The 19683-nt window shown below is 52.1% G+C and overlaps 1 protein-coding gene across 2 annotated transcripts in view; it reads right to left on the minus strand.

Moving 5' to 3' along the window:
• Nucleotides 1-3359: 3359 nt before the first annotated feature.
• The window catches only part of SYN3 (synapsin III), a 449127-nt gene continuing 432803 nt past the window's right edge, over nucleotides 3360-19683 (minus strand). For both annotated transcript variants that reach the window (XM_032836530.1, XM_032836531.1), the window contains exons 10-14: nucleotides 18974-19076; nucleotides 14395-14529; nucleotides 13433-13520; nucleotides 8310-8601; nucleotides 3360-5212 (exon numbers count right to left, since the gene is read on the minus strand). In XM_032836530.1, the coding sequence (XP_032692421.1) occupies nucleotides 5080-5212; nucleotides 8310-8601; nucleotides 13433-13520; nucleotides 14395-14529; nucleotides 18974-19076 (751 nt within the window). In that variant the 3' untranslated portion in view covers nucleotides 3360-5079. The remainder of the gene's footprint in view (nucleotides 5213-8309; nucleotides 8602-13432; nucleotides 13521-14394; nucleotides 14530-18973; nucleotides 19077-19683) is intronic.

Below are 19683 nucleotides of genomic sequence, written 5' to 3' on the forward strand. Positions count from 1 at the left end.
GTGATGACCAGAAGCACCAAATACTATAAAACAATGAGTTTGCAAAATGCAGTCGTTTTTGAAGGGCCCTCGAGAGGTCCACGAATGGTGCTGGTGTCCCGTGGCTGCAGGGGCTCCTCCCTCCAACACACCTCCGGCTTCCGGGCCAGCGTGACACATGTCTTAGGGGAGCATATTGGCGGTGTGCCCTATGCCTGGATTTGCAGTCCTCGAACGGCAGTTTGTTCTAAATCCTTAAACCAGCCTCAAAGCTTTTCCTCTTGAATAGCTAAATTTATAGTTTAGAAGCTTGTAAACTACATGCTTTTCATTCGGCTGAAACTGTGGAGCCCTGTGTATTGCTGGTGGGTCATGAGGGTGAGATCACTGTTTGGCGGCGGCATGCGCACTGTGTGACCTTCTGACATCACTTCGATCCTACTGGGCCGGAGGCGGGATAGCGTCTAGCGCCACTGGAAGCGTTGCGGTAAGATGGTTCTTCGGTGGCTTGGAGCCTTAACGACTTTCTGTGGCACCGTATTTTCCTCCTACTGTTAATTTTACTAACAGGAGCTCACTCTCTCTATCCCCCTTCTCTCTCTCTCTTCTCTTTTAAACTTAGTTTTATTGTTTTTTAAGTATTTATCAATTTGAGAGAGAGAGCACAGGCAGGTGGAGGGACAGAGGGGGAGGGAGAAGCAGGCTGAGCAGGGAGCCCAACATGGGACTCTATCCCAGGACTCCAGGATCACGACCTGAGCTGAAGGCAGACACTTAACTAACTGAGCCACCCAGGAGCGCCCCCTCCCCTTCTCTTTATAAATGGAAGATATGGTTTGGCATGGCTGGACAGCAAATCATGGGAGGTATCCTTTCCCTCTGATGGAAGGTTTTGTGGTTCCCTCTGTAAAAATGGTTAATTTTGTCCTCTCACTCTTGGTGCTCCAGGTTCTGAGATCACTGCTTAGCCTCAGATCTCCGTAATTCTTATTTTGAAGGAGCCCGACTCTCTGCCCTTTGCTCCCTGGGCTCGGGACGGGTGCCAGGACTTTCCTTTCTCCTTCTCTGGGCGGTGGCTGCCAAGTGCTAACTTGCTTCTGCCCGAGACTCAGCGGAAGACCGCAGGTAGCAGATGCTGACACTGTGAGAGTTTGGAAATGGGAACCACAAGTGGGAAGACCGAGTAATTGGAACACAAACCATGGAAGGCAAGGGGGAATTTAAAGGATTCACACATGTGCATTGTAGAAGGAACATTTCATTTTTGATTGGTTTTCCCTTAAAGGAATGCTGCCCTGATTTCAGAAATCACGTCCTGGCCATTCTCCTCTTCCTCTCAGCTGGCCGCTCGAGAGAGCTCTCAGCCCAGCATCTAAGAGTCCTGATCTCATCCATTTTGTCTATTTTGTCATCTATTTTGTGCAGACACACAGGGGAGCCTCTGCGCCCTTTCTGCATTCTGTTTGGTTAATGGACCGATCTGACTTGCTTGTTGCCCAAACTTCCAATTCATCTCCAACCAAACCCCAAATGCTTTCTCTTAGAGTCCAAATATTACACTGAACCTCGGAATTTTATCACTGACTGTGTGGGAGTCGGGGACAGTTTCTGACCCTTGTCAGTGGGGTTAGTAACCAGCCGGTGTGCTCTCCAGGATGAAGAAAGCGCGTGATACAAGGAAAATGCACTTAGGCTCTGAGCTAGTCCTCCAGCTGATTCCGCGGCTGTTGCCTCCACCTGCCTGACTTAACCGGCTTCAGCTCTGACTCTGACCCGTGTCCTCTCACCTGTGCTAAACACGTAAAGCAGAACGAGCCCCCGACCTGTCCCATGACGCCGAGTGAAACACGAGGGGTCTGCTCCCTGGTGCTGGGAGGGGCGGGCTCCAAAGGGACCCACTGTGCCTGTGAGAGGCCTGGAGCTGGGGGAGCCCGGCTGTCTGCGAGGCTTTGCTGGGCTCTGATGTGATGCATGGTCTGCACGGGGCCGCTCAGTCTTGGTCTCTGCTGTACGAGCCATCGTATTGTCCTGGTCCACTCGCCACGGCCTCTTCTGACTGTGCCGATGCACAGTTGGCTGGCCCCGGTACCCCTGTGGCCACCCCTGCCCCCCTGGCCACGTGCCCCATGGGGGAGGCCTCCTGGCCCCCTGATTCTGCTCCCATTCCTTTTCAGACTGATTCTTTTCCTGGGCAAGTGACTTCCTTGCACGGAAGCTCTTCTGAAGACAGCCTTTTTCTCCAATCTTCACACTTTGTGTACGTTTTACTAGTACCTAAAATATGTCCTGGATACCTGTGCGCCAAGCAGTGTGCCCCGTGCTTGACTCACATAGCTGCTCCTCAAGCTGCCTTTGCCAGCTTGATTTCCCCAGGGCTCCTTCCACCGAAGACTCCAAGGGAATGTCAGGAGGCGGCTCCCCGGGCTTTGCTACGGTGTTTGTGACCGTGTGAGTGAGGGCCCGTCCTCCCTGCCTCCTCCGCAGGCATGATCGTTTGGAGGGAGTGCAGTGATGGTGAGGAGAACCCCGGGAGGTAATGGAAGAGAGAGGGTGTGTACATTCAGTATCCCTGGAAAGCCGACTTTACACCTAAGCCACAGAACCATCTCACCATGGCCACAGGAGGAAGACCATGGTATTTTCTCGTGCTGGCGACAGTGTCCCCTGAGGCTACCTTCTTCAAACCCCATTGTGTGTCACTTTAGCACAAACCAAAGGGCTCTTCCTCAAGTTTCAGCCTCATTAAGTCAGCCTGGAGGGACAATGCTAGGCCTCCCTTGTGTCGAAAGCAAAACAACATATAACCTTTCAGAACCTCCAGAGTGACTCCCTTCCTCACTTCCTTTTGTCCTTTCCCATTCCAAAATGTCACAGCTATGAAAGGTGAAGAGTTTGGAAGGGACATGTGCTAGCCCATGTGAGCAAACAGCCCGTTTTGGGGCTCCGTGCTCTTGCCAAGACCACTCTTGGTCTCAGTGCTCAAATTTTCCAGTGGAAAATTGCTTCCAATGTGCTGGCTGTGGTGTTATTGTCACAGATCACGTGTGCACGGTTCTAGAAATCGGGATGCCTGGCCGGATGAGAAAAGTGTGTGGTACTGTGGCTGGAGTATCTGGGAGCTCGAGCTTGAAAGTTGAGATGTTTTTAGGGAAGGGACAGATTATAGGGAAGTGGGAACATTTCAGCCAGGCAATCCTGTTCATGGAACCAGGGGTTCGGCTCACCAGAGGACCGGGTCCCTGGGTGTACAGCATCCCTACCAGTGCTGCTCTTGCCGCGTGGCCTTCCCACGCCGCTCAGCAGGGGCTGCTGGGCTGACTTCAGTATGCACTAAAGTATGCGCGCGAACTATGCAGGGAGACTGACCAACATACGGGTCTGGGCCTTATGACCAGAAATCCTGACTCCTTTGGTCTGAAATGAAGCTAGCTGCGCCCACACTTCAAGAAACTTTGTCTGGCCTATGACCCCTCTGTTGTGTGTTTTGGGTTGCATTTGATTAATTACTAAGTGAGAATCAAGTGAGGTTGACTTTTTCAGATCTGAATCTCCCATGCAAGTGAGTGATGATTGCCTCGGGTGTTTTCTGTGTTCCTGATCTTCCAATCATGTGGGCTTGGTGGCGGTGGTACACCCTGTCCTACAAGCTTCCTCTCCTCTAGAATGTAGCTCCAGGCCAAGGAAAAGTTCAGTGTCACCTCCCTCTCTCTTTCTCTGTCAACAGGGAGGGGAAGACATGTCTCAAGTCACAAAGTAGGCTGTAAGGGGAGAGCGCGGTGACTATGTTCTAACGTCCTGGGCTCTTTTCAAGCCCAGGAGGCTGGTTCTGGCACCTGCAATGTTTATAGCACCGGGTGCGTGGTAACTGGGGGCAGCCCTCCCGTCTGATTACGGGAGGCAGTCTGATGTAGGGAAAGAGCTTTGGGAAAGGAGTCGGGACCTTTGCCAGTTCTGCAGGGAACTGGTATTGTCAGATAAGTTTGGGTTAAGCAAGGTAAAAGCTCATTTCTTTACTGCAGGAGGCCGGAGGGCCTTTGACATGTAATGTGTACTACCAACCTCAAAACAAGAAATAGAAACAGTGTTTCCTAAACATATTTGACCATGGGACCCTTTTATAACTGAGTAACCTACCGGGCCTTGCTGGCAACAGCCCCGGACATGCCAGCCTCAAAGTTGCTGTCACAGCCCTTTCTCAGCCTGAGCCACTGATTCGCGGACTCTCTCTGGCTCGTCCTCTATCTTGGAGGAGGGGACAGCGTTCCTGGCGGGAATTCAGAGTTACTCGTGGTGTAACACAGAATGGCTTGGAGGAGCCCTAAGCTGACTCCCACCTTGGGAAGTTGAAGGCATTTTCCTCCTCTTGGAACTAGAGATGATTCATCAAAGAACCTGTGGTCTGCTCTTGGCTGTCCAATCTGGGCGTGAGCAGCTCTTCAAGACTTCCCCTCCATTTCTGTTGTGTTCTGGAAGGCCCCACTTGTCACACAGGATCTGATTTCTTTCCACGGTTCTCTAGATCCCACCGGTGGCCACGTGGGATGGGGTTCAGCCTGGCTGGTCTGAGGGGTGATCTTGAGCCTGGATGGAGTTAGCATGGCTAGGTAGTAGGTGCCCCTGGCTGGGCTTTTCTCCTTCTGTTTGCAAAACACTGTCAGAGGATTATTGCCTCCAATGTCACTGAGGTCCCAGTGCCTGCACCTGATGGAAGGCGGGCCAGGCCTAGAGGGGGCCTTTGCCTGAAGGCAAGCAAAACACTAACAAGAAATGGGAAAACTAGCCACACACAGACATTTCACTTGGTTATCTGAGGCAGGGGAGCAAGCATGTGGGTGGGCAGGGTGATGTGATGCCTTTAGGGCCTGATCTGAGGAACCTGGAGGCTCTCAAAGGCCCACTACTGAGTTGGCTGACGCTGGAATGTCATGGTAAAGGGAGGGGGAACACGTATACATACTCAGTTCCTGGGTCAAAGGCATTTAGAGAGTATATTCTCAGTCCCTCCATTCTGTTCCCATCGGGAACCAAGGCTGAGAAGGAAGGTGAGACAGGAGAAGGGCGGGTGGAACGGAGCACTCCCCTGTCCCAGCCCTGGCTGGGTTAGTCAGAGAACAGGCTGGCAAAGGACTTCCTCAGGTTGCGGATGGTTTCAGCCTTGGCCTCGTCTTCACTTGGGGTCCCGCGCTGGGAAGCATCAGATGTGCTGAGGCTGTTAGTCAGGGACTGGGATTTGCTGAAACAGAAAGGTGAGGGGGGTTGGGGGCGACCGGGCCTGGGACACCAGTCACTGCGGCTTGCCTGGAAGCCGGCTGGGTGAACCCAGTCATCACGAGGATGTGATGACCGGAAACCAGGCATCCCAACGCTTACGTGATGCTAAATGCATGACACACAGCCTTTCACCTGTACAGTGGTGATTGGTGCAGAAATCGGGGCTCACATCAGGTAACTGGGGAGCACCCAAGGCTGACGTTCTGCCCACTAAGCCAGGCTGCTCAGAGGGCAGGCGTTCCCAGCCGGCACCTCCGTGCACAGACCTGTTGGCCAACTGTGAATTTTCTGGATCAGCATCAGACTGTGGTGGCTCCTCCTGCCCTTCCTCACACTAGTCTGGGAATCAGGAAGCCCGTGTCCTGGACCCCGCTCTGCCATCTGCCCCCTCGGCCTCACCAAGTGACCTGCAGCTCAGGGCCTCCTTCGATGAAAAGGACATCGATGAAAAGGAGGGCCAGTCGAGCTCACCCCTGGGCTGCTTCTCTCCCACTCGGGGCTTCAGTTCCCACCTTTTCCCTGAAGCCTTTACTACTGATTTTGGCCTGCCTCGGGATTCTCAGGGTGCCCACTGTTTGAGCCTTGGTGCCAGCCTAAGTCTTGGTGACGGGGCCATGGAGATGGATGTAACTGGGGCCTTGCTCTCAGGAGGCCCACCCTCTGGTGGGGTGACACACATAAGAGCTGCTGTAAAAAGGCCAAAGTGTGAGAAAGTTCCACACAGTCTTGTCATCACCATAAAACCCCAATCCTCTCCTAAATGGGGACCATCTTGTACCCCTTGCTTATCCTGCAAGGGCCTCGTCCAGAACTAGGTGCAGACTGGGGAACTGGCAAATACTCGCCAACTTGAACTGAAACAAATAAGCAGTAAATCAGGAGTTTCAGTATTTTTAGCTGGATTGCTATAGGGTCGGTACTTACTATCCCCAATTCCAAAGCCCCCGCCTGTCCTGGGATGGGCTGAGTGGAGAAAGGCTGTCTTAGATACATCTATAAATTGCCAGACGCATTCTAAGCACTAACTGTGTATAAGCTCATTTTAATCTTCGTAATAACCCTGTGGGGTAAGTACTGTTGTCCCCATCGTGCGTGTGAGGAAGTAGAAGCACAGAGAGGTTGAGCCATGTTTCTGAGGTCACACAGCTTTCGCAGGGGGAGAGCTGGCATTCGAAACCAGGTGGTCTGACTCTGGAGTCTGAGCTTTCAACCACGGGCCATAATTCCTAGGGGACCTCTTGCTAATACCCATCAAATTCAGAATGCCTTTCTCCTTGGATCCAGCAACAGCCTTGCTGGCATCTTCTCTACGGCTGATCCTGCATATGTGAGAAGCAGTGCGTGTGCAAGGTTATTCCCTGTAGCCTTCTCCGCAAGAGCAAACCAAATTTCTGTTTGCGGTGGAAGGGTTAGACTGTAATTCAGCTCTACAGAGGAATAACGTATGACAGCTGTGAAAAGGAAGCATTTTCAGTGAACTGATGGATGAACTTTAGGGTTTAATGTTAAACGTGAAAAGCAAGGAGGCTGGGGTGGATAGGAAGCACTACCATTTGGAAAAAGTGGGGATGGGAACCAACATGTATTTTTGTGTTTGTGCGAGGAAACACGGGAGGGGCACACAGGGAGCTAAGAACAGCGGTCACCTCTGGGGAGCAGAGGGCAGAAGGTTCTGGATGGGAATGAGGTGGGAGGAAAGTGTTTCATTGTGTACCTTTGCTATTGTTGATATCTTTTAGATCTCTGAGCCACGAGAATGGATGACCCATTCAAACACATTATGGTTAGCCCAATCCGCGGACTGGTCCTGTGCTCAATCCTGTCTCTTCCGCTCTCCAACAGTGGGAACTCTGGCAAGTTATTCATCTCCTCATTCGTAAAATGTGGATAATAACAGTTACTAACTACTAAGCTGTGAGAATTGACGAAAAACCTCAGGTGAAGTACTTGGCATGCGGTAAGTGGGCAAGGGCTGCTGGGAGTGAGGCTATGCTTATCGACATCAGTGCTTGGCACTGAAGGAAGGGAGGGGCTTTCACAAGAAAAACACATCTGGGACCTTTCTGACCTCAAACCGAGGGAGAGGCTTGAGAGGAAAGGGGACACGTATGTGTGTCATGATGAGTTGTTTACAAACATGGCATGACAGCCACAGTTCCCCCCCATGCCTGGGGTCTAGCCTTTCCCAGTGTGGCTTTGCAGGCCCTCCTACTGAGGGTCTCTTTGGCCATGTGAGTTGCTTTGACCAAAAGCATGTAGTGGGATGAAATGACCTTGTGTGCCTTCAAAGCTGGGCCTCCAGAGGCCTTGAAGCTTCTACTTGTGCTCTGTGGGGATGGAATTCTACCATGTGAGGAGGTGGGACCCAGCCTTCTGGAGGTTGTGGCCCATGAAAGAGAGAGAGAGAGGCCCAGCTGACAGCAGATGTGTGTGTAAGGCCCTCTTGGACCATCCAGCCCCAGTGAAGACACCAGATGACCGCAGCCATATCAATGATCCCAGGGGAGTAGGGCTGCTAGATTTAGTACACAAAAACACAGGATACCCAGTTAAATCTGAATTTCAGATGAAGAACATACTTTTTGAGTATAAGTATAGCCCATGCAATTTTGAGGATATACTTATACTCAAAATTATTCATCACTTGTCTGAAATGCAACTCTAACTGGGCATCCTGTATTTTATCTGGCAACTCTGTAGGAGAGACGAGGAGAAGAACCTCCCAGTTGAGTCAAACTCAGCATAAACTGCTGAAACAAAAAATTACGAATACAGAAAATGGCTGTTTTCTTAAGCTACTCTTTCAGGGAGGTTTGTCATGCAGCAAGAGAGAACTGGTGTGTGTGTGTGTGTGTGTGTGTATCTGGAGGATGGCCATGGGAACTATGCTGTACTCTGACCTCCTGAGCCCTGCCGGCCATCCAAGTTCCATCCTCTAGGCTTTGGACCATTTAAAATCTGGGTGAGGCCCTCTGTCTTCGAGTCCCAGTCCTGAGTCAGCCCAGCTCTGCCCCCAGCCCAGCTCCACCCTTGACCCTACCCAATCCCAGAGCACTTACTTGAGATGAGGATGAGGTGGTGCTGGCTTCTTGGACTCTTCGCCCTGTTGGGAGACGCTTCGGCCTTGAACAGGGGGGCGGGGCTGGGAGGTGAGGGGGGCGCCTGGCTTGGAGGCCTGGTTTGGAGACGTGCCACTGGAAGCCCGGGACAGCTGCGGAGAGCCTGGTGATCTCTGCTGCTGTGGAGATCCGGATGGGGGGCTCAGGGGCTGCTGGCCTTGCGGGGAGAGCCGCTGCTGGGACGGGCTTCCGGATCGCACGGGCTGCTGGGTCGGAGTTTGGCGAGGGCCCCCTACAGGGGGAAAGATGATGATGGTCAAGTTTTTAAGATAAACCTGGTTGCTTCAAGGATGTCCATTACAGTTTTTTATAACAGTGAAAAGCTGAAAACAATATAAATGCCCAATTGCGCAACTGATCGACATTAAGATACATCTGTATAATGGAATATGCTGTGGCCACTATATATTGTGGCAGAATCATAGTAAATGACAGAACGTTGTTGATAATATGTGCTGAATATATACCACGGAACAAAAAGGCAGCTTACAAAATAGCATGTACAGGCTTATTCCATTTTAGCACACATGTATGGATGTAGCTCCATAAAACATGAAGACTGGAAAGTTGTCCCCTCAAATCAGTGTGTCTCTAATTTTAATGTGCACACGAATCACTGGGGGATCTTGTCAAAATGAAGATTCTGATATAGTAGGTATGGGAGGGAGAGTGTTGTGGACTGAACCGTGCCCCACCCCCCCCATTCACACTTTGAAGTCCTCACCCTCAAGGTGAGTGTATTTGGAGATAGGGCTTTAAAGGAACAAATTATTGTTAAATGATGTCATAAGGGTGGGGCCCTAATCCAATAGGACTGGCATCCTTAGAAGAGAGAGAGACACACACACACAGGCCGAGGGCTACACGTGGAAAGGCCATGTGAAGACACAGTAAGAAGGTGCTGTGCACAAGCCATGGAGAGAACAGCCTGTTGGCCTTCAGCCCTGTTGGCACCTTGACTTTGGACTTCAGCCTCCAGAACGGAGAGAGGATAAATATCTTTTGTTGAAGCCACTCCGTCTATGGCATTTTTTTATGGAGGCCCACGCAGACCGCTACGGGCGGGCTCTGGGGTTCTGCGTCTCTGACAAGCTCCCAGGTGATCCTTCTGCTCTCCACGCTTTGAGTAAGAGGCATGGCTCAATGATTATGAAAGTGGTGGGGTTAATTCTCTTCCTTTTGCTCACTGATGTTTTCCACACTGAAGATGTATTGGTTTTGAGACAATGGATTATCCCTTACTTTCCAGTAGCTCTTTAAACTTTTCTAAGAACTTTCAAAGACATATATATCATTTGATCTAGGGAGGGGCTGGTAGGGAAGACGCCATCCTTCTCAAGGAGAGATGCACACTGAGCGTCCCCAAGGTCTCCCAGATAGTAGGGGTAGCCGTAGGAAGCTCATGGGGTCTTGGCTTCTCCCTCTCGCTGCAAAGAGCCTTCATGGACAAGCAAAGGGGCATCGTAAGCTTGGGGACATTTTAGCCACCCAGAAATGACTTCCAAGTGGAACTCCAAGGCCCCAGGCACGCAAGGTGCTCTCTCCTCACTTTGGAAGCCTGAGAGTATCGGGGATCCTGATTGTGAATTGCATCTTGCCCAAGCAGACGGTGCCCTGCTCCTGGGAGAGTGGGCAGCACCATGGTTGTCTTCGTCTGGCTTTGTTGAGATAACTTCAGACAGGTGAGGAGACGGGGAGTTGAAAGGGACTGGGGCCCGTCTCTGGGGCCTTTTCATAATACGACCTCCGCTCATCTGCCCTCCCCTGGTCTTACTGAACACACTATACCCCGAACTTAGGGCTTGGCAGCCGGGCAGCAGGCATGATCCCCACAAATGTGTCCCCATTTTTCAAAGAGGCTGAGCCCCAGATATACTGTGACTTGCTCAAGCTGTCACTTCTAATCAGAGAGCCAAGATTCAAGCTTAGCTCTCTTTGACCCAAAAGCTCTGTTTCCTGTTCTTTTTTTCCTTAAAAACAACAACAACAACAACAACAACAACAACAACAACAACAACAACAAAACCCCCAAACCCCACAAACTATGCCACGCAGGGCTGCCCTCAGTCCTCACATCTTTGTGCAAATGAAGAAAAGGTGCTATGCTCCAGGGGTGGCCCCTCTGAGTCAGGTGCAGGAGGGGCTGCCCCCCTCCCCCATGTCATCCCAGCCGGCACCTTTGCAGAGGGCACCCCTGCATGTCTGGTGGCTGTTGCACCACACTGGTGGCACCAGGAGCCTGGGGTCTTAACTCCACTGTTGCTTTAACTTGCTATGGCGCCATGAGTAAGTCCCTTTTCTCTGGATTTCTGGGTTCTCTGGGTTTCTGGGCCCTCATCTGTAAAATGAGGCCCTCAGAGCAGCCACTCGACAGCCCCACCCCCCGCCTCACCCCCGCCCACGAACGTTCTTGGGAGCCCGGGCAGCACCTCAGACACTGGACTGAACGGCAGCAAAGAGGAAGCAACTGGCCGCACATGGCCTTGATTTGCTGTGCACCCACCTTTGTCACCATCTGTCCCAGGGGCTCGGAGGGCCCCAGAAATCTCAAACCAAACAGCTCAATAAATGAAGCAGGCAAATATCCAAAAACCTCATGGCAGCCCGAGCAGATTGCTACTTTAAATTTTTAAAAACATTTTCCCCTTGAGATACAAACATAGGTCGGAAGATGAAAGCTAAAGGAAATAAGGATCGACACTACAGACATGGCTGTGAAGGTGACAATAGGGAAGAGCGGAGCTTGAGGCAAACGGCGGAGTCCTGCTGTCCCAGGGAGCCCGTGGGATCCACTGTGGGGACACTGTCTGAGGAGGAACCTAGGCCCCTGGCTTCCAGAGCTTCTGCTCTATCCAGAGAACCTGAAATCCAGAGATTTGTGCCAAAGTTCCTGATTTCTAAATGCTGGCTTACTCTCGTGTGTTTTAAACCCACTTCCGGTCAAAGGAAACCTCTGTTTTCTACTTTTATCTCAAGTCGTCCCGTCCTCACCCCTATCCCAGGGCCAATAATATCTTGGAAAAACCTGAATCCTCATTCATTCATTTATTTATTAACTATTTGTCGAATCCCACTTAGATACCTGGGCTTCCTCAAGAGACACTCATTTCTTTCAGCATCTTGGCAAAGCAAACAATTTAGTATTTTTAATTTCAGCACATACAAAAACCCATTAACTTATATATAGAAAGTATTTGCCCAAGCACAGGATTGGTGCTAAAAAATTATGAGGTTCTCTAAAAGAAAACTTCAGTTTTTACGATGAGTTCAAACAAACAAGTTAATAATGTGATCCTGTTATTTTGGGAACTCAGTGAAAGCATTGTTTTTTAATTAGCCTTGTTATTTTTAATCTGAATGTTAATTCAATGAGCATTGCTTTAATTATCTTAATTGGTTTTTAATTGATTGTTTTTCAACTCACTAAAAGTGTGTTTAGCCCCATGTCCCTTAAAATAATATCTCTTTATCAAGCATGTCTGTACTCTGGGCGGGAGAGGAAACCAGAATACAGTAGCCCTCTGTTTTAAAAGTGCTCTGTTCAAATGTGTTTTAAAAAGTAAGTCCTGGGGCAGAGCGGGGAAGAAGAGGGCAGGGCGGAGGCACAGCCAGGAGCCTGGCAGGGGGATGAATAAATTATTTTTGAACATTTATAATGATGGAATTACCGCTAGGCAGGAGGGGAGTGGGGCTGCTTTCCTTCTAAGGGTGGTTAACGGTAGTGATCATTAAGAACAACACGGATAGTTTAACTGTTAATAAGACACACATTGTTGATTGTAAGTGTTACATGGTGAGAGTTATACAGCTAGTTATTCCTAGTAAACTAACCTAACACCAGCTGGGCCTTACCCCCGCCCTGGGCACCTTGCTAGCTGCTTCGGCTGCACTGCCAGTGGACAGCTCCCCATAACCCCCCAGGGCAGCGGTTATACCGCTGGGGAGACCAAGGCTCAGAGAAACGACGTGACTTTCCTAAGGCTTAAGGGTACTGAGATGCAGAGGAGGATTCAAAACCACATCTATCTGCCTCAGGAAGAATCCCGACGTCCAAATGCATGGTGATAGAAGTTATGCAATTTCCCTTTTCTTAATTACTTTCTGCTTTTCTGAGAAGAGACACAGACACAGGAAACATGGACGGGGCACTTTATCTATTTAATGTCTATGTCTATAAAGCTATTTAATGTCCAAGGCTGATATTTTCCAAGAAACAATGAGTATGTTACTTTAATCAAAGCGACTGGAAAGGCCACAACGTGGGAGTAAGTCTTTTCCTTTCTGATAGGTTCTAAGCTGGCCCTGGAGCAGTGAGTGAGCCTGGAAGGTTCTGGCTGTGAGGGAGGCGGCGGGGCCTGTGTGTCCCCCCAGGTCTGTGCAGGAGAACACCCAGGCGGTGACATTCCGTGAGAAAGTTATTTATTGCTCGGCTACATCCTATCATCACTAGCGGATCGTTCTCTACTAAGTGGTGGCATTTACACAGTAATGCTGGCATAGTTTTTGAGGGAGAATTTCCATCAACAAAGTCATATATAATGTTCCGTGTTTCTTTCTCTTCCACTCTGGCTGCTTGTCTCATAAATCTACAATCAGGCACCACCAGTGGGTAAGAAACAGACACTTCCTCAAAGATCTGAAAAGCCAGACCTATAAACCTGCATTTTCTCACTGTGCTCCTTTGGGCAGAGCCTCCACGTCCACCTCTGGAATAAAGAGGATACTGATGTTTTCACTGGGGAGTGCTTGGGAGACAAAGAAGAAAAAAAAAGGTGGGGGGGATAGATGAGAAAGTCCCTCACTGGGGGACTAGCACAGCTGAGTACTCAGCAAATTCCCCTGTCTCCCTGTCCTTCCTGTCTGAGTTGAAGGGGGTGACAGACATCACAGGCTCGTTCGTCCCGCACACAGAGGGAGTGCCCATATTCTGTGGACACAGTATTAAGATGGATTTTTCCAGAGTGCCTTCTGGAGACCATACATGGACCCCTCAGGGCGTTTCAACATCCCTGTATAATCTTCCTTGGTGAGGCTTGTTGTGGCTCCCTTGTTGTGGCTCTTACCTTGTGTAGGTGGCCGTGGCTGGGGCTGTCCAAGCAGAGGTCCCATGTGGGCCGGCCCGGGGGATTTTGCTGGTTTGGACTGTGGAGCCTAGAGCAGGAGAAGAAAGAAGCCTGCTGCGATTGCCACAGTCCTCTGCTTCCAGGGTGGGAGGGCAGGACTTACAAAGATCTTGTTATCACTGAGGTAAAACTTCCGCAAGGCGCACGATTCTTAAGAGTGCACCATCATGACTTTTTACGTGTGCATACATCTGTGTGGCCACCACCGGGATCCGGACAGAACATTCCAGTGGAGAAGGCTGCCCCACACACCTTCCCAGCCAGCAACCCCCTCAGGTATAACCACCATTCCGACAGCTATCATCATAGATCTGCTTTTGTGGGGGGCAGCGGGGAGTAGGTTTTGAGACTTGCTTTTCCAGAAAACTGAGAGCTAGCAGATTCTTTGGAGAACGATCTGGTAATCTGCGGTGAGGACCGTGGAAGGGAGCTGTGTGGGAGCTTGTTGAGGTTGGGGGATGGAGAGACAGAAGACACAGTAATCTCTATTGACTGTTGTCCTGGGAACACACAAAGGGCATGTGTGTACACAGGCCCACGCATGCATGCACACAACAACACACACGCCCACACGCACCCGCCGCTCCCTGCTCAGGCCCCGGATGGAGGGCACAGAAGGGACAACCGACTTCTTACATTAATAATCTCTGCCTGCAGGTGCAGTCAAGGCAACGTTTCTCTGCCTGTGACGGTGGAAGGAGGAAGGTCTCAGAGCCTCCGAAACTCCCCTGCGGGTGCTGGGGTGCAAACTTGCATGCCCAGCCTCCATCCACACCCGACTCCTTTCTCCCCAGGCTGGTTCCATTCTAGAACTATCTCCTTTGGATCCAGGGACTCACCAGTCCCAGACAGCCCAGCATTTCTCACAGGTACAAAGTCTCCTGTGCTCCTGAGAACCTTACCCAAGGCCTCAGGGGTGAGGGCACTGTGCCACCCGGTATCAGGAGTTGGCTCATTTTGGAGATAACGAGGTCAGCCATCAGCTGTCTGTCCTCTTCCACGTGCTCTCCAATCAAGGGCATTGAGCTGTCCATCACCTGTGGGAGAGAAAGGAGGCCTGAGGGAACCCCATGCCAGGGTAGCCGGGCAGCCTGGAAAGCAGTGCGTGTCCCTGGAGGGCTGGCTCAGGGCTCGGGACAGAAGCGGCCACTAGATGGTGATGTTCTCCCGGCAAACACCTCGCCCAGCGCCTCCAGCTGGGAATGGTTCCCACAGAGACACCCAGATCCCCGCAGTTCCGTGGAACCAGCTCTCAGGATTCGGTTCGATTCAGCCTACATTTGTTGGGCTACAGAAATGTGACCAAGGGTCAGGAAGCCTTTGCTGACCTTTTCTGCTCTTTTCTTTGGGGAGCCAGTCTCTGCCCCCTCCTTTCCCACCTTGGCTCCTGCCCAGGCTGGGGGCCCACCTCCTAAACTTTGGCCCAAGGTCAAGGCTTTCCACAAAGCCGGAAGCAGTGAAGGTGGGGGCTCACTTATGACCAAAAAATGACCTGGGCCAGAGCTGACCCTGTGTTCGGAGAGAAGAGGGATGAGGAAAGGCCTATTCTCAGGGGCTCTGGCAGACCATGTGCCTGGAGAGAAACACATTCCACAGGGAATGGCCTGCTTCTCAAGGAGACAAAGTGCTTATGTTGGAAGGGGTCCTGACATATTACATTTGTGTATCCCGCTCTTTTTGCAGATGGGGAAACTGAGGCCTAGGGATGGGAAGGGACTTGGCCAAAGTCACACAAGGCCAACCATGGGTGATCTTCCTAGGCACGGGCATCTGTGGAAGGTCTGGAAGGGCAGTGAGGCCTAGGCAGGCATTCTCTTCCCTCCTCCACTGTGGGAATCTGGGCCTGTTCATCCACGCCACGGCCGTCAAATGCACAGCCTTGTTTCCCCTTTTCCCAAGCTCTGGACTCACCAGGTTCTCTCTTCCCACTACGTCCTTATCAATGCCCATTCTCTCTGCTTACTCTTCACTGAATTCCTTTTCATCCTTCCCGGAACATGCAGCTAAGCCCTTCTTCTCTATCTGGGTGACTTCTAACCAGGGACTCACCCATACTCCTCGGAGAGCTAACCCACCCTGCTGACATCTCCTGTTTACCTGTGTCTCTCCAACCAGACTGTGAGTCCCTGAGGGCAGGGATGGGCCCTGGGTCAGGACCAACAGACAGGTCCTCAATAGTTCCTACGTCGGAGAGATGGAAGGTCCCTGCACTAAGTCCTGCTCATAGTGATCAGGATACCAGTGCATGCTGTGTTTTATTGAGCACTCGTTACGTGCCAGGCACTGTTCCAAGACTGAGTGTGCATGATCTTGGACCAATCTCAGAATAGCTCTTGGAGGCAGGTACTGCTACCATCTTCATCATCATGATGAGGAAACTGAGTGTCAAACAAGTAGTAAGTTCCAGGACACATTACTAGCAAGCCACGGTCCTTCTGTTTCTCCCTGAGCACTGAAACAGCCCTCTGTGGTGAAAACCAGGAACGGGAACCTGGAATCCAAGCCTGTGTTCTGCTCCAGACTTGCTGTGTGATCTTGGGCAGGTCATTTCCCCTGGGGGCCCATGTTTTCCTCAAGTAAACTGGGGGGTTTGGGGGCATTTAGGGGCCTGTGTGTCTAAAGCAGCCATGTGGTCGGGAGGCTGAGAAGCCAGTTCAAGGATGTGAATGTGGATTCTAGCACGGTCCTAAGAACTGTCCTCAGTTGAGCTCCTTGAGGGTTGGGCCTGAGTCCTGAGTCCTCTCAGTGCCCAGCACACAGAGAGCCTTTTGGTCTATGTGGGCTGAACTGAGTTATAACTGTGGAATCTGTCTGGATGGACACAGGCCTGTCCTCCTTCCTCCCCCTGACCCTACCCACCTTTTTCTGTTCTGGTTTCTGTTTCCTACACTCCCTGCAGTAGAAAACAGCCACCACAACAAACCTGAGGTCAGAGCATTTTGGAATCCCCATGGTGGACAAAGCCAAAGGAAGTGGATACTCTGGTCTCCCCAAGGAAACATTTTTCCAATGAGCAACATCGTTCCCTGGACAGGCCATGGAGGACAAGGTCAAGGGTCTTTCCCCTGAGAATTCTACTGTGAGGATTTTCACAAAACATGTCATACAATTTTTATGTTCTCACCACAGAGGTGGCTGAAGAAAACAGTATTTTTGGATCTCTTCTGTCTTTTTTTACCTGACTGGGAAAAAATACCTTTTATCTTCCTGGTAGCAAGCTCCCCTTCTCCCTTAACCTCACTGTAAACCCAAAAGCAAGGGGAACAACTTTGCAATGTTTCTGAGAGAAAAAACAATTTGAAAAGTCATCTTTTTTTCCCCCTTGGAACATTTTGAGAAGTTGTTTACTTGTTTTTTAAAGTCCAAACCCACTAATTTTGCTTTAAAAAAAAAAATGTAAGAGGTCTTTCATCCCTGACCCTCTGAATGTCTGGAGGCAGGGCGTCTGGGCCCACGAGTACTGTCTTTTGTTTCCTCAGAACAAATGTTGAGAAAACTCAAATAGGCAGGAGCTCTCAGGGCAGAGAGAATGCTAAACTCATGGGAGGGAGGGGAAGGGGAGTCAAGGAGCTCTTCCTCCATGATTGTTGTCCCCTCTCTGGATGGAAGCTCTAGATGGAAGGTGTCCCTGCCGCCATGGCCGCTGCTGGATCCCCACCACCCTGCTTGGAGCCTGGCGCCCCGTGCAGGGGCTCATTAGCGAAGGACGGATAACTCCGTGTGTGCCACAGCTGAGCTCATGTCTGCTGGTCCCTGTGAGGAGATGCCGACACAGGAGGGCCCTGAGGGGTCTCAGGAGATGCAACGCCTCAGGCAGAGGGCCCTTGGTCCAACCCGGTCCCAAACCCCCAGGGCTTGCTCAGGAGGGCGGGAACTCGTGCTTCCAGGAGGCAGCCTGGCTTTGGCTCAGAAGCAAGCATGCGTGCCAGGAGTGCTCCTGGCCCCTCCGATACCACCTCCGAGAAGGGGTTCCTGAGGCGGGTGGTGGTTTCAGCTATGGTGGCTGCCAGAGGCAAAGTGGTTCCCAGACTTGAGAGGAGATCTGTTTTCCAGAGCAGAACAGAAGCTGCAAATACAGGACAGCCCATCCTGGGAGTTTTCTGGCCTCTCTGGGGGGCGGGCAGAGGGACCGTGTCCATCCAAGGGTGGCCCTTGCCCGGGCAGGGTGCCGATCCCTTCCTGGTGTGGCTGGCAGAAAGCATCAGGGCTCCTGACCATGGAATCACCTGGCTCTGCCGTGCTGTGGGTCCCAGAGAGCGGTGCAGGCACGTGGGCCTGCAGGACGGGCTGGCTCCTGTGGTCGCCCAGCCATGTGCTTGCCATTAGCTGCCCACAAGCCGGGGCGGGGCCGGGGGGGAGGCCGCAGGGCTCTCCCTCACGTGTCCTGGCCTTGTGTCAGCACCACCCATCCCCTGCGGTTTGAGAAGGCCATGGAAGGGGACCCCTGCAAGGGGTCATGGGGGTGTGGCCTCGGAGATGTGCAGCTGGGGAGAGAAGGGACAACTCTGAGGCCAGAGGGGCATTTTCAGGGAAAAGCAGTGAAGAACCAGAGCTGTGTTTGTGAGTGTGTGTGTGTGTGTGTGTGTGTGTGCTGGGAGGGGGGGTGGGCAGAGCAGGGGAGAGAGGTTGGGGTGCAGAGGAGGACGGTGGGACCAGGAAGGATGGTGGGGGGCAGTCCTGGAGGAGAGAGGGGGATGGTGGGATTAGGAAAAGCACAGAAGGGAGCTGTGGGGGGAGGGGAGACTGTAGGACCAGGAAAGGACAGGGGGAGTCCTAGAGGAGACAGGGGGACTGTGGGATGGTCTGGGGGAAGCACAGACAGGAAGTCAGCGGGGGAAGGAGAATGTGGGATTAGAGGTACACGGGTAGGCGACCCTCCTGGAGGACGGCAGGCGGCTGTGGGGCTGGGTGAGGCATGCAGGGGGGTGTGGAGAGATTCTCTCTTACAATTCTACTGCTCTTCATCATCCCTTCCATTCACACCCCAGCAGTGCTCTGTCCCCTGTGTTCGGTGCCCTCCATGACTTGTTCGTCATCCTCCTTCCTCACCAGCCTGCACACCCCATGCCTGTCTGGGTCACAGCTCTGTCCCCAGAGCCACACCCATGCCTAGCCCTGGGGAGCCCCTAAGCACAAGTGTGCTGAAGGGACAGAGGACGGAATTTCTGCGTGGGTAGGGAAACGTGCCCTGTTTACACACTTGGACGCAGGAAATTTCAGAGGCCCAATGGCCCACAGTCTTGCTGCCTCGTGGCCTGCTGCGCTCCCTCTCCCCTTAGGCCCAGGGGTCATCAAACTTCATGTCTGGAGCTCAGAGGCTTGAGATGCGGCCGAGAGTGGGGATGGGGAGATGCGTGAGGCCGGTGGGTGAGAAGCCGCTGCTAGTCAGCCGCATGTGTCCGGACCCCCAGGGCTAAGGACAGAGCAGACCACGCTGGAGACCGCACGTGGATTCTGTCCCTCTGGCATGCCTGCCCTCACCTCAATGATGTAATCTCTGCCGTCCTTGCTGTGGACGGCCTTGACGGCGCAGATGTCCAGGCCGCCAAACATTTCTGAGCAGCTGTCCACCCACAGCCTGTACCTGCAGGATGGATAGACAGACAGTGAACATCGGGGGAGGGAGCAGGAAGCGGGAGCAGAGGGAGAGAGACAGGTAGAGACAGACAGAGAGACACAGATGCATGGATAAACAGGCCACAGGACAGAGTGACGTGCGCATGTGTTCAGAGACGGACAGGTGAAATAACAAGAGACCGAGATACAGCAAGAAAGACAGAAGGGAGACGGAGAGGCAGCGGGAGGGACAGAATGGCGTACAAACAAAGCAGAGACACAGATGGACAGAGAGAGAGACAGAGAAAGGAGGGGGACTAGAAAGGGAGCCAGGAAGCAAGAGAGAAAGAGGAAGGATGAGGGGGAGAAGGAATGAGAGGTGGGAGAGGTCTCAAGACCCAGCCCCTGTCCCCTCTGGACCCGGCTGGCTCGGTAGCAGTGGGGAGCTTGTCCCCACCCGGAGACATCCTGGACACCCGGCCACTCCCGAGATCTTTTTCCCTTGGGAAAGCTGCTTGAAGGGCTCCGAAATCCCTCCCAGGCCGCCCTATGAGCCCCAGCGACCATGCTCCATGAGAGCCGGCAGGGGACAAAGGGTGCATTCTGCCCTGAGCCTGGGGCGGGCAGGCAGGGGA

This window comes from Lontra canadensis, unplaced genomic scaffold (assembly GCF_010015895.1).
Source record: "Lontra canadensis isolate GAN:19392208 unplaced genomic scaffold, GSC_riverotter_1.0 scaffold93, whole genome shotgun sequence".
NCBI classification, from domain to species: Eukaryota; Metazoa; Chordata; class Mammalia; order Carnivora; family Mustelidae; genus Lontra; species Lontra canadensis.